We start from the raw sequence: 13,813 nt of genomic DNA on the forward strand, positions 1-13,813 counted from the left end.
GTGGCCTGAGGGGTGAAGGACAAGGGTGGTGGCAGGGTGTAGGGAGCCACCCAGTGAGCCCTGTGATCAAGGACCAAGGACAAAGGGTGTGAGGAGAGGGGCAGAGGTGGCCCATTTGGGCTTCTAGGACATGTCCCTCTTGGAGGGGCCATACTCCATCCTTACCGCCTGCGGTCTGGGTTCTGAGGACAGCCTTGCTCACCTCCTTTCCCATTTGTTATGCTGAGGGGTGAGTTTTCTGCCATTTCCTAGTAGAAATTTTACAAGTAAGCTAGTCTGCAAAAGGTAAGAGAGGGGCCTTGGGGCTCATAGCGGCCACCCTTGCTGGCTGAGCGCAGCGGCAACAGAGGGACCGCGCACCTCAAGGGTCTCAAGACAGCCAGTCAGATAAGTTCAGGGCATGGAGCCTGAGCCCCGCCACCTCTGCCCCAAGGAAGCCTCCACTGATGGGCAGCCTATGGGCAGACCTGAGGCTTTTTAGAACCATGTTGAAGTCAAAGTCTAGAGTGAGGCACGTCCAGCCTCCAGCCATCTGGGCTCCCAGGGGCCACAGATGGCTGGTTTCTGTCCCTCAGTTGGGGTGGCAGAGGGCCAGAGCTGGCTTGTGCTGACTGCTCTGTTGGAGAAACTCAGGGCCTCACTCACTGTCCCACCTAGCTGGGCCCCAGGCTCCTACCAGGCAGAGCCTCAGGGAGGGTCCACAGGGTCCTGGTGCCAGCCAGTACCCCACTGGGATCCAGGTCCCACATCCCAGCAAGACCGCAGCAGGGGTCCTCATGGAGGGCTCTTCCCTGCCCCCAAGGGCACCTTACGAAGCCTGAAGCAGATTTGCTTGTGAGAGGGAAGGACCCCCAAGCCTCAAGTCTGGGAGATCTGCTGCGCCAGCCTGAAGGGTCCGGACCAGGGCCCAGGGCAGGGACGGCAGGGAAAGGATGAAGCTGGTCTGTCCTGGGACCATGTGAGTGAGCCCATAAATTGTCCAGGAGAATGGAGACCCAGCCGGACCAGACTGACCACAGCCTCTTCGGTGGACTGGTCCCAGCCTCACAGCCCGCAGCAGATGCACCACTCAATCTAGGGAGACTAAAGGGAAACAGGGAGTGGTCAGGGAAGAGGGAAGGGTCCTGCGAAGGGAGCCGGAAGGGCAGAGAGGGAGGCTGGGGCAGGAGCAGTGCTGGAGGAGGTCCCTGTGAGCTGGGGAGTGGGAGGGTGGCTGGAGGGTGGGGCTGGCGAGGGGAGGAAGGCTCAAGCACCTGTGTCCCGTCTTGGGTCTTGCTGGGCTCACATCTGGCAAGAAGGATGGGCAGGAGGGTGAAGCTGGTTTGAAGGGAGGCACTGTGGGAGGCGGGCAGTCCTCTGAGCTAGTGTTCGGACCCACGCTTAAGGGCATCCTGTGGGCCCAGCTCCCAGACAGCACCACTGACAGGGACAGGACCCAACCATGAGGCTGGAGGGAGAGGGGAACTCCCAAGGCCACCACGAATGTGGAGGAGGCCCCCCAGGGGGGACAGAACCCCACCCGAGGGCTGAGAACTTGGTGGGAAGTGGGGTCTGGTTGGTCACTGCCTAGTTGAGACCAATGCAGGACCTTCTGCCAAATTTGTGGTGGCATCTTTTCCTGGTGCGCTCAACTAGAGTTCCATGGGCATGGCTGTAAGGGAGGCCCCTGCCCTCTGTGTCTCCATCAATAAACAACAAAGGTCAGCCTCCAGGCACCCAGCCCCAGGTGCAAGATCCCAAATGTTCTAGTTCTACATGTAGTCATGTAGGTCAGGGGTCTTTGCATGCTCTGCAGCAAGTACTGTGACAGATTCCAACGGGTCATCTCAGAGCCTGTCCGAATCAACTGACTTAAGAGTCCCACTGACTGTCACAGGAGCTCCACCCAGCTGGAGGCTCTTAGGTTGTGTCTATAGGAAGCCTACATAGGTTTTGCATGTGAAGGAGGCTGGTGGACTATGGCCCCAGCACCCCTTCCTGCAGCCCCCTCCCACAGGCCACCTCCCTGCAGCCCTCCCTCCCGCAGACCAACCCCCCCCCCCATGCTGTGCCATCCTTGCAAACACCACACTTTTTTTTTTTTTAAGATTTTATTTATTTATTTGGGAGAGAGAGAGAAAGAGGGCAGGAGCAGTAGGGGGAGGGGCAGGGGAGAAGCAGGGAGCCCGATGCGGGGCTCAGTCCCAGGACCCTGGGATCATGACCTGAGCCGAAGGCAGACGCTTAACCAACTGAGCCACGCAGGCGCCCCCACACTTTTTTTTTTAGCTTCTAAATTCTAAGTGTGGCTTTCTATCCCACAACACCAGCTCTCAAGCTGTATTTCCATTCAAATGTACTGGTCTGATTATTCACTGAGCATCTAATACTTGCCAGGCAGTATTCTGTGTCAAGGAGAAGGGCCTGGTACTTCCAGGGCAGGAGGGAGGGACCTCTCTGAATGAGTTCTTGAGCAGAGAAGCGAGGGTGCAGGCCAAGGAGGTCTGGAGTGGACTTCCTGTTCTAGGTTTGGGAACAGCTGTGCAAAGGGCCTGAGGTGGGAGCATGTGACAGGGTGAACTGAGCCTGTGGCTGGAGCAGATGCTCTGAAATCACAGTAGCACTTTGGACTGTTCTCTGGGCGAAGCGGGGGCCAGCCTGAGGGGAGCATGCCGAGGTTCCACTTGGAGACGTGGAGTTGTGCCCAGAGAGGTAAGGCAGGGATACAGAGCCCCAAAGTGTGGCCTCACCAGCAGCCACCAGTCTTTTGGGCTGCTCTCCTTGCACACTGAACCCCCAATGCCAGACAAGGCCTTGCCTCCAATCCAGCTAGAGTCCGAGAGTGGCTGGCTCCAGGCTCCCTGGTCCTACAAGAGACAGGGCAGCAGAAGAGAAGGGCCAGGGGAGTCTGCACACTTCCCCACAGGACCCCTAAGCAGAGATCTGCAGTAGGAGTCTCCGAGCCACGCAGGAGGGGGGCAGCTCCAGATGGGAGAGACACTGCGCCAGGGGCCCAACCCAAGGAGGCCGAGAACCCCTGCTAGCAGCTTGCGAATACCACCCACAGGCAGATGCCGTCAGGCGTGGAGACCTCTGGTGGCAGGGTGCTGTACCTCCTTCTTAGGATGCCAGACGAGGGCGATTGCCCTACCTGCACCCCGTGGCCCCCTCTCCAGCCTCAGCACCCTGTGCCAGGCTCCTGTTAGCTCAGGTCCCTGAGGGGGGCTCCTATTATTAGCTCCTCCAGCCCATGGGTCCCCTTCCAGCAGACGGCGAGGGCAGCAGGCACCCATCTCTCACAGTTCCAGACCAGCCTGACCGTGGAAGCATGAGTCGGGGAAGAGCTGCCAGAGCACAGGTCGGCACATACCCTGGGCAGAGGCATGCCACCCTCAGCCTCTGCCTGCTGCTGTCCCCCACCCTACTCCCCGCCCTAGGCTGGGGGGTGCCGCCACCTCAGGGCAGCGGCCAAGAGGGAGAGCCTCCCAGGTTCTCACCTGTGCAGGCCCTTCCTTCTCTCTGGGCTCAGCAGGGGGCTGCGGGGACCCATGCTGGAAAGAGATGCCTGAGTGACTGGCAGGGGTGGGTCACTGTCCTGCCGCTTCACTCCCTGGCTCGCTTGGTCACTATTCGCAGGGCCTCCTGAACCTACCTCGCCAGCCTGAGGTGGGGCAGCAAACACTGGGCCTGGGCAGCGCTGCACTTGGGGCCTGGGCTCTTTGCGGGGTGGGGTGGGGGCGCAGGCTCACACAGCATGCCCATGTGGGAGGACATTTCACCAAGGCTGTGCCCCTCTCCATCTATCCACTGGCCCTTCCCCAGGACGGGGACTGCCCAAGAAGCGGTGAGGCAATACCGGAACAGGAAAGAAAAAAACATCCTGGATGGGGGGGGGGGGGGGGGGGAGGGCTGACCCAGGAAATGAGTAGGTTTTTCACAAAACCCAAAGACTTGGGCAAATCCAGGAGAGGGAAGCAGAAGCAGAGGCAGGGGGTGTCTGTAGACACAAGTCCACCAGGTGGACACATACCCGGCCATTTCATGCATGGAGCGGGCCAGTCTCGCCTCCCAGCCTCGGTTTTCGGAAGGACCCCACAGACTATGTCATCAGGCATTGCACAAATTCCTGGCTTGGCCATACATGTTCAGACACATTTTCTTGAGTCTCACGCCTGTTCTGTGGCAGTGACCTTGGTGACTTGTGAGTTGGTTGTTCAAAATCACAAGAACCCTCTGGGGCGCCGGGGTGGCTCAGTCGTTGAGTGTCTGCCTTCGGCTCAGGTCGTGGTCCCAGGGTCCTGGGGTCGAGCCCCGCATCGGGCTCCCTGCTCGGCGGGGAGTCTGCTTCTCCCTCTCCCGCTCCCCCTGCTTCTGTTTCCTCTCTCTGGCGCGAGCCAAGCTACTTGACAAAGTCCAAGTATGGGGGATAATCCTGAAAATCAGGAGACTCCGCAGCTGGCTCCTGTTACTTCCTTTCATTTTATTTGCGGCAATCTTTATAATCATGGGATTTTTTCTAGGGTTTCATGATAAAATGATTTATAAATTTAGTTATGCCTACGCAAGCAATCATAATGAAACTGATTCCAAAAAGGCTGACGATGGGCCAAGAAGTAAAATTACCCAATGTCCTCCGATCTGTAATTCATCTAACATGAGCAGCGCGGAGTTCTTTGACAAGCTCCGTTTAAGGGAGCTGTTGGATCCAGGCCCAGTGAAGATTCCTATTGATGAGATCCCACAGGCACCTCAGAAGCACCAGGGTTCTTAAGAGAAGGGCATCTCATTGTCGTTCCCACAGTACAGGGACCTCCCTATGTTGCATACAAATAGGAGGCCACCTCTGGTACGCCCGCCCCTCGAGGCAAGCCCTGGGGTAGGATTAACTTCCTTACCCCTACTCCTCCCATTCCTTATACTGGAGTTGAGGACACGAATAAATGGTACGAGATTAAGGGAAAAAGGGTGCGGGCATCATCTGACGGCCTCTAGGAAAGGATTAAGAGGAGTAATCCTCCGTGTTATCTATGGAGCAAGGACAAGAGACGAAAACATATAGAAATGGAGTAAGTACTTTGATAAGATAGGGTGCACACATTGTAAGCTGCCTTTGGAGAAAGAATAAACTTTAGATAACCTTGATAGGTCCCGCTTTGTCTCGCGCACGGTCACGCTGTTTTTTAAATCTGAAATGATTGCGATAAAATGTAAAAAATAAAATCACCTGTTATGAAAGAATGGAAAAACAAGGAAACATTCCAATGAATAAATAAAGTCCCTCCGAGGCTATCGGGGGAGATGCTTACAACCTGATCCTGTGTCTGTGTCTCCTTATTCGCCGACGCCGTCCTTTCCTTCGAGGACCCCTTTCCTGCTGGAGCTGGACTCCGGGCATCTCTCACTGTGTCTCTCTCTGTCAAATAAATAAATAAAATCTTAAAAAAAAAAAAAAATCACAAGAGCCCTCTGAATCAAAGGGTCCTGTCTTGAAAGGGGCAGAGCCCACTTATGCTTTCACCCACAAATACTTGCTAAGCGCCCACCACGAGCCAGAAGTGGTCTGGGTGCTGGGCACTGTCCTCGAGGGCTGACCTGTTGGACGGAATCAACAAGCAAGTAGCCCATACCAAAACTGACAGGCGCTGCCAAGATAAAATGTATGCCTCTTATGGGGACCAAAATTCATCCAAATCCCTTCCGGGCAGGTGAGCAAGAAGCTCCACTTGCCAAAGGAGCTTCACACTTCCCCCTTCCAGGCAAAGCCCATTGGTATCTTAGACTAAGATACCAATGAGGTGGTGCCTGCAGAAAGGATGAGGAAGCCCCACCCAGAAGCCCACCCTGCCTTCCAAAGGTAAGATCCAGAAAGGGTAACCAAGAGCTGCGGCCTACTGCATGTCCCCGGGGACAGCAGGGCCATCACCCCTAGAAGATATCACCGCTCCTTGGCTGGGGACCTCTTGGGACATGTGCAGAGCCCCACCTTCAGCCTCCAAGGAGAGAGCCCCCAAAGCCTTCCCAAGTTGATCCATCCCACATCACTGGGATGTTACAAAGAACCACTGGGACATCTGACCCTGATCCCCAAACTGTGAAGACACACACACACACTTCCGTTCATACTCACACACACCAACCACACACTCACTCCCCTGCACACTCCCACGGCACCTCCTGTATCCCTAGGCCTTTCTCACGTGACTGGTCCATTACAGTGGCCCGTCTTCCCATGCAGCTCCCTCCTGGCCACGCTGCCGTTCTGCCTCGGCTCCCTCCCCCTTGCCTGGCCTCCCCAGCTGTGATAGTTAAGAAGCCTCTCCCCCCTCCCCCCCTCCCCCGCGCCCTCCACCACCCTCACCCACAGGTGCCACCGGAAAGCCTGAGAGAAAAGGTCAGGTGCCACAGCTCCTCAGAGGAAGCGGGCTGTGAACTGTGAAGTGCATTTCCAAAACAAGCAGGTGGCTGAGACTCAGCAAACTGCGCCAAAGTCTCTGCAGAAGGAGGGGAAACCACCAAATGAGAGGGGGATGGAAGGGCCAGGCAGCCCGGCCTGCCGGCAAGCCCATCACCTCCCGCTCTCCCGGCTGCAATTGGTCTCCCATGCTGGCCAATGAGAAGCAGGATGCAGGGGCGTGGAGTCCTGCCGGGCCGCCTTCCCTGCCCAGAGTGGATGGTGCGGGTCCAGCCAGGGAAGACCTATTGAGAGAACGCAGGAAAGCCTTTGCTGTCAGGCTAAGGATGCTGGTTTTATCCTAGCGGCCTTCTAGGCTCTGCGCTGGGAGGGTCCCATCAGGCCGGCTTTGTGAAAGGATCTTCTAGCAGCAGAGTGAGCTGGAGGCCTGGGAGCATCCTGGCTGAGTGTCTTGGCCCAGGTGGGGGCAGCCCCATAGGAGGCAACCCCTGCGCCCAGAGCAAAGAGGGATCCAGAACCAGCAAAGATGGACGTCCCGCTGGAGATCCCTGTGGCCCACAACCACCGCCCCTGCGACCTTCCTCCCCCACCCACGGGAGGGCTAAGGCCTCAGCCCCGAGGCGAGGCCAGGAGCCTAGGACCACAGGGGACCCCGGGGCAGAGGGGACGGCGAGCTAGAGGCAAGCTCCCGGCATCCTCCCCGCCCCCAACCGGCCCCGGCCCCGGGGTCTGAAACGCTTCCACGGCACTCGGCCGAAGGGACGCGAGCCCTCCCTGAGTGCGGCCGGCTACCGGTGGGCCCCCGTCCCCGCCCCCACACGCTCGCCACACGTCGCCCGGCTGCCCCGCGATGACGCGCGCCCCGCGTGGGGACCAGAAGGACCGGCCGGACGGGCCAGCGACACCTCCCTGGGGCTGGGCTTGGGGCCCGGGGTGGAGGCCTGCCAGCCCCACCCGCTCGGGGAACTCGGAGTCTGCCCCCGCCCCCAGGAACGCCAACCCCGCGCCCCCCCGCGGGAGCCCCGACTCCGCCCCTGCTTCCTCCCCCGCCCGCGGGAGCGCCGACTCCGCCCCGCCCGCCCCTGCGCCCCGAGCTCGCCCCTGCTCCCCTTGCCAGCACGAGCGCCGACTCCGCCTGCTGTCCCCCGCCCGCCGCGGCTGCCGGCTGCCGGGAGTCCCGGGCTGTCGTGCGCTTGGGCTCCAGACTTGGGTAGTTCAGCGAGGCCGTGGACCTGCGTCTGCCCCGCGTGAGTCGGCGGGGCCCGGACCGGGGCTGGGGGAGCCGAGACGACCCCCTTGACACCGGGCAGGACGGAGGGGAGGGGCGAGCAGGGTGCCGGGAGAGACGCGGGAGGAACTGGAGGAGGCTGGGAGTCCGGGCTTACGGGTGGGCTTGGCGCTTGGGGGGGGCTGAGCCTCCACTCCCATCCCCCAGCCCTCCCAGCCCTTCCGAATATTTCCCGAGATCGGGGCTGGAGCCGGCGCCGACCAACACCAGGCGCCCTCTCTGGCTGGGTGACCCAGAGCCGCGCAGGCTTGGGGCCCATCACCCGACTCTAGGTTCCCCCTCACCTCTCCCGTGGGGACTGGTGAGGGGCATCGTTGCTGACTTAAGAAGGGGCCTGGGATCTTGGCGGGGCAGCAGGATGGGAAGAATTGAGTGCCCTTCCTGGTGGACCACCCTGGGGACTGGAGCCTACTCTGGGAAGGGGTGAAAGCTCCTTGTTTGCCAAAGATTATGCAAGCGTATGAGGTGCCTAGGAGCCTCCACCCCCAGCGCCCCCCACTCCCCACCCCCCCTGCTGAGCCATCTGGCTCCTTCCGACTTTGGGGACAAGGACTAGCTCCTACCTCTGTAGTGGCCCCCAGTCACTGGATGCCTGGCCCTGTCAGAAATCAGCCATGTGAGCCTGGGGCAGGGAGGGGGGGGGGGAGTGGGCAGTCTGGATCCCAGATGGCATTGTCCCCGAGGCCCACTGGTTCCCCTCAGTGCCCCCTTGGCCTGACCCTGCTCATGTCCATCCACTCCAGCCAGTGCCCCGACTCAGCCCAGTGGGGCCTGTTTGGTTGGGTGCCTGGCAGGGGACAGTGGGGACACAGGCTGTGACCGGTGGCTGTGCATTCCAGAGCTTCCTTGAGAACAGCTCAGTTTCTCCAGGCCCAAACCTCACTTTACAGAAGAGGAAACTGAGGCTCCTTTCTCCCTGAACTACCTGGATCTGGAGCTGGGCTTGGCACTACTCTTGGGCATCTGCAGCTCCTGTCCCCGACCCCAGGATGTCATCCCAGGCCCAGAACTGGGCCAGGAAAGCCTGTTGTCTCCCTGGCACTCTTCTTCCCAGTGCCTGGGACCTGCTCTCCAGGCCCAGAATGCCCTTCCCCCACCCACGGCATCCCCAGCTGAAGAAGGCACCAGACTGCTCCTCCCACACCATGCCTCCTGCCCAACAGGGAACCAGAACCCCAGCTGCTCCCCTCCCAGTGCTTTCTCCACCCACTGCCACTGGTCTCTGCCCAGGAGAGGGTCCTGGTGGAGAGCACCAGGCACCATAGACTCCTATCTACCTAGCTGAGACTCACTGAACCTCTTTTTCAGGCACAAGATGGGGGAATAGCAGATATTTATAGGTTCCCTGTCGTCACCTTTGAATAACATAGGGAGAAACATAGGAAACTGCTGGAGGTGGGCGCTCGGCCCCCAGCCCAGCCCAGCCCGAGTCCCTCACGTCAGGAACGGAGCTGGCTCATGGACAGTCCAGGGTGCAGGCCAGCTAATATTCCTGACCACTCTGCCCCCAGCCCCAGCACCACCAGCAGGGGCCATTCTCTTGGCCTTCCTTTCTGTGTGATCCTGAGATCTTTCATGAGCTCCGTCATCTGGCCCCAGCAGCAGTCACAGGCTGGGGGTGGGGTCTCAACGAGGAGTGGGCGCACTGAGGGGTAGGCGGGAATGGGGCGGGAATGGGGAAGACCCTCTGTGTGCTGGCTGTGCTTCTGCCAGAGATAGGCGCCCCCTCCCGCCTGCCCCGCCATCTATCAAAGCGGGGCAGCGCAGCTCCCAGGGCCTGAGGCTCTGGTCCATCCTCCCAGTGGGCAGCCCGGTCCCCCACCGAGTTGTTCTCTAAGCAGGACCAGTATCTTTGGCTTTGTGAGGCCCCAGACCGGACACCAGTCTCTCCAGAATGAAGGTCTTCCTGCCCATGCTGCTGGCTGCCCTGCTGGGTGTGGAGCAAGGTGAGATGCCCCTTGGGGCCCCGGGCCGTCGGCTGAGCTGTGCTTTCCTCCTGGACTCCCCCAAGCGCTGCCCGGGGGCTCTTCAGGCCTGTTCCTGCCTGGCCTGCTGTGGCCGGCCGAACGGTCCTCTCCCCCAGCAAAGCGGGTCCCTGCTCCTTGCTGCTCCCCTGGAGGCCTGAGTTCTGACCCTGACACACTTACCACACTGTGCTTTGGGACGTCCCTGGAGCTCCTCTGGGGCCAGGGTCTGGAGTGTGATGATTGCCCGATTAACCTCGGCAAATGATTGGGAGGTGGTTGGGTGTTGGCTCAGGACTGGCAGGGGGCACCACTGGAGGCCATCCCAGGGCCCGAGACAGGTGTCACCTGCAGCGTCTCCCCTTCTTCTGCAGCCCATTCCCTGGTGTGCTTCTCGTGCACGAACCAGAACAGTAACTTCTACTGCCTGAAGCCGACTGTCTGCGCGGACTCGGACAGCTACTGCGTCACAGTGTCCGCCTCTGCCGGCCTCGGTGAGTGCTGGCCGCCACCCCTCCCCACGCGGCTGCCCCCCCCGCCCCCACCCTCACCGCCTTGCTGTCCTGTGCAGGGAAACTGGTGGACTTCGGCCACACCCTGAACAAGGGCTGCTCCCCGATCTGCCCCAGCCCCAGCATCAACCTGGGCGTGGCGTCCGTCGGCACCTATTGCTGCCAGAGCTTCCTATGCAACCTCAGCACGGCCGGCCGGGGGCTGCAAGCCAGCACCACAGTGCTGGGCCTCGGGCTCCTGCTCAGCCTGCTGTCCACCCTGCAGCGGCTCGGACCCTGACCGCTGGGGCCCAGCAGCTGGCCCAGACTCCCCCAGCTCAGGAAGGAAGGCCCGCCCCCCCGCCAACCCCCGAAACGACATGGAAGCCCCTTGCTCCATCCCAGTGCTCCCCGCTGTCAGTGCCCACGGTCAGGCCTGCCCCCTGCGCCCCCATCTCCCCTCCGAGGCGGCCCCTGACCTCACTTCTCAGGCGGGGATGTGACCTCCTCAGGGAACCTGGGAAGGGCTGAGGGCCAGAGGCCCAGGGTCCTGGAGTCAGAACTGAGTCCTGGGGACACCCTGGGAGGGGCACGGGCACCCCAGGCTCTGCTCCGTCTGTCCCCAGGTGGGGTGGGAGATGTGCTTTGTGCTGCTGCGTCCCAGGGGGACCAGCGTGCTGTTGTCAGAGGTGATCGCATCCCCTCAGCTGTGTGGACGGGGGTGCACCCCCATGCATGCGTGGAGTGTGCGGCCCTGTCAGAGCCGGCGCATGGTGGGGGGTGGAGACCGGAGTCCAACCTTGGCAGCGGCTGAGCCACTTGAGCCCCAACAACAAAGCTGCTTCTCTCTGGCCTTTCTGCATCCCACATTCACCCACTTTAACGGTGGCCTTTTGGAAGAAGACGGGCTTCCAGTGCATCTGGGTTTAGGCTGCTGGACCCAGGAATCAGCCCCCCCCCCGAGCTGCGGTCCCCCCCACCCCCACATTGGAGTCGGCCTGCTGCTTTGGTGCCTCAAATAAACACATGTTCTCCACCTTTCACGAACTGGCTGTGGCTGCATGTTTGGGAGTCCCCCTCCCAGCAGGGGCCCAACGTGGGGGGTCCCCCTGTGGTACAGCCCCGCCCTGAGGCCCACATCGGGGAGAGGGCTCCCCCGAGTCCACAGCTCGCTGCCCTCAAGGCCTAGAAGGGGGCCTCCCTAACCTGCATCCTGCACTCTTTCCCGTGCCAGGCCAGGCCATGTGGGAAGTTCATCCTCAGGCAGGACCTGGCAGGACGGGAAGCAGGGAGGGCGGCCAGTCTGATTCTGGGAGGGAGGCAGTACCCTCCAGAGGGAGGAATGGGTTTGGACAAGGAGAAGGCGAGGAGCCTGCAGGAGCATGCATGCGGGATGGGCACCAGCGCCTGGCTCTCTGGGACTTGAGAATGGGATGCTGGGGGCCGTCGGGCCGAGGTGGGCACAGGAAGACCTGGTTGGGCAGGCAGAGGCCCGGTGAGCAGATGAGTGAGACCCCTGCCCTGAGCCCACTTCTGCTCTGCAAGCCACGTTGTGTCTGTGGTGATCAGGGAAGCCATCTGCAGGGGCTGCTACCGGGGAAGGCTCTGTGTTCGCAGCCCAGGGCTTCTTTGATCCCACTGGGGGCACGGTGGAGGCTGCGGCACGTCGGGGAACTCTGGGAAGGTGGAACAGGTCGGCGTCCACTCGATGCTGGCAGGCTGGGTCTGAGGACCCAGAGGGGGCCCCGAAGGACCGGCCGAGAGGGTCCATGGCTTCATGCAGGCTAGAAATGAGACGGGAGCCAGGAGGAAGTGAGAGCAGAGTTTACTGACGAGCGCAAGGGATAGAGTATAGTGGATGGAGCATCTGGGAGACTCCCCGTCCCTTCGGGTTAGGAGTTCCTAATAGAAAGGGGTCCGGGCTACTGTTCCTTCAGGAATCCAGGGTAGAGTCCCATCAAAGGCGAGTGTCGGGTGAAGAGTGGGTGTTAGTCCGAGATTCACTGAGGACGGGGGTGTTGACGCCAGCATCGGCCCAGGTTTGTTGGAGGCTCGTGTCCTGGAACGTGTTTGGGATCCCGTTCTACCAGGTGTTTGGGGCCTAGGAAGAACTCAAAACGATGAATTGTCTTGGCTCCCCCTGGAGCAGAAAACAAGCTCTGGTTTACACAGATGCAAGGCAGACTACAGGACATGAATCACTGTGACCAAGCGGAGAAATAGCAAGACGGAGCCTTTGCGAAATGCAGTACCTTCAGCTTCCCTGCCCCACACACGCCCGCACACCCAGGTTGTCCTGGGCTGGCCAGAAGCTCTGGTGTGCCTGTGTCCAGCGACCGCAGAACACTGTCCAGCAGGGTGGGACAGCGGTCAGCGTGGGGCTCAGGATCCTGCCCCGTCTCCAGGGAATCCCTGAGATCAGGCATGGGCACGAAAGCATGGAAATGTCCTCGTCACGGCCACCAAAGGGGGACAGCCAGCCAATACACACAACCAGGTGACAACGCAGTGATCATGCCCAAGGAAGAGACAGCCCCCAAATAAGCTGGGCAGGAGGGATCTGCCCCAGTACGATGGTAAGAGGAAGGAGACCCAGGCCCAACCAGTACCTTGTAGAAGGATCCAGAAGGACATCAGAGCAGCCTGATTGAGATTCAGTGGGCAGTGAGCATGTAATTGGCCTGAATGGGTCAGGCCAACATTAAAAACAAAAGAAGGGGCACCTGGCTGGCTCTGTGGAGTGGGCAACTCTTGATCTTAGAGTTGGAAGTTTGAGCCCCAGTTGGGTGTAGAGATCGCTTAAAAAAGTTTTTTTTTTTTTTTTTTTAAAGAAAAAGAATTCAAGGAGCTAGAAATCAGAATGTCCCCCAGATACACTGGCAGGTGTTGTCACAGACGATTCCCCTCGGGGCTCTGAGTCCCTGGGTAGAATGCATTCACCGTGTTGTTCACTCAACATAGATCAAGCGACCTCACTAGCGTGGCTCAGACTGGCGAGGTGAGACCTGCGGGCCATGGTGGGTTGGGAAAAGGAAGCTGCACAAGTGGACCTGAAACTTGAGAGCTCTGGTCAGGAACTTGGACTTGATGCTGGGGCAGTGGCAGGACACCTGTGGACCCCATGCTCCCTTCCTGCTAGTAGTCTCCTAGGCTTGCATCTCTGGCACCTACTGTTTCCCAGGGGCTGTTCATCTCTTACTACCCTTCCTACACCTGCACTCAGAGATGGTAATGCTTACCCGTTTTCAGAAGCCCCCCTGAGGCTGGGGGCTTGAAGCCACTTGCCCTACTGGGTGGGTGACCCTCCCGGGCTCTGCACTCCCTCTGCTCTGGGTGGGAGGGCCAGGTCCTTAAGGGCTGGGCCCAGAGGCTGGTGGCCCCCCTGGGCCCTGCTGCTCCTCCCTAGGGAGGGGAGAGGCTGGAGGCTGGGCGGCTGCAGGCCGCCTGTGGGAGCAGCGGGAGGTGGGGTGGGGCTGGGTGAGAAGGAGGAGGAGGGGTGGGAGGAGGAGCCCAGAGCTCTAAGTTTCCATTTCCTGCAGCGGGGGTGGGGGTGGGGGGAGGCAGGTAGGGCGGGGAGGGGAGGGGCAGGGCAGGCCGAAGGAGCCCCAGACTCTCGCCCTGCCCTGGCATCCTGCCCAGGCTGCAGTGAGGGGCCAGGCACACTGTGGTCAGGAGCCCA

At 60.4% G+C, this 13,813-nt stretch overlaps 1 protein-coding gene and 1 long non-coding RNA gene across 5 annotated transcripts; one reads left to right on the forward strand and one right to left on the reverse strand.

Moving 5' to 3' along the window:
• The first annotated feature begins 7,480 nt into the window (after positions 1 to 7,480).
• Positions 7,481 to 11,177, forward strand: LOC112823445 (lymphocyte antigen 6E). Of its 2 annotated transcripts, none has more exons than XM_025871236.2 (4): positions 7,481 to 7,638; positions 9,482 to 9,625; positions 10,018 to 10,137; positions 10,215 to 11,177. In XM_025871236.2, the coding sequence occupies exons 2-4, from the start codon at positions 9,574 to 9,576 to the stop codon at positions 10,433 to 10,435; spliced, it is 393 nt and encodes a 130-aa protein (XP_025727021.1). In that variant the 5' UTR covers positions 7,481 to 7,638; positions 9,482 to 9,573; the 3' UTR covers positions 10,436 to 11,177. The 2 variants fall into 2 exon arrangements, with proteins under 2 accessions (XP_025727021.1, XP_025727020.1); XM_025871235.2 differs by having other exon boundaries at positions 9,521 to 9,625.
• A 766-nt stretch (positions 11,178 to 11,943) lies between these two features.
• Positions 11,944 to 13,609, reverse strand: LOC141372863 (uncharacterized). 3 transcript variants are annotated; one of them, XR_012378391.1, is made up of 3 exons: positions 13,374 to 13,609; positions 12,744 to 12,815; positions 11,944 to 12,235 (listed from the first exon to the last, which is right to left on the reverse strand). It is a non-coding gene; the product is annotated as an uncharacterized lncRNA (long non-coding RNA). The 3 variants fall into 3 exon arrangements; XR_012378390.1 differs by having other exon boundaries at positions 11,944 to 12,245; XR_012378392.1 differs by having other exon boundaries at positions 11,944 to 12,274.
• Between the last annotated feature and the right edge of the window lie 204 nt (positions 13,610 to 13,813).

The sequence above is a fragment of the Callorhinus ursinus genome, unplaced genomic scaffold (genome assembly GCF_003265705.2).
Source record: "Callorhinus ursinus isolate GAN/ISIS: 27379988/994484 unplaced genomic scaffold, GSC_fseal_2.0 scaffold5, whole genome shotgun sequence".
NCBI lineage: Eukaryota > Metazoa > Chordata > Mammalia > Carnivora > Otariidae > Callorhinus > Callorhinus ursinus.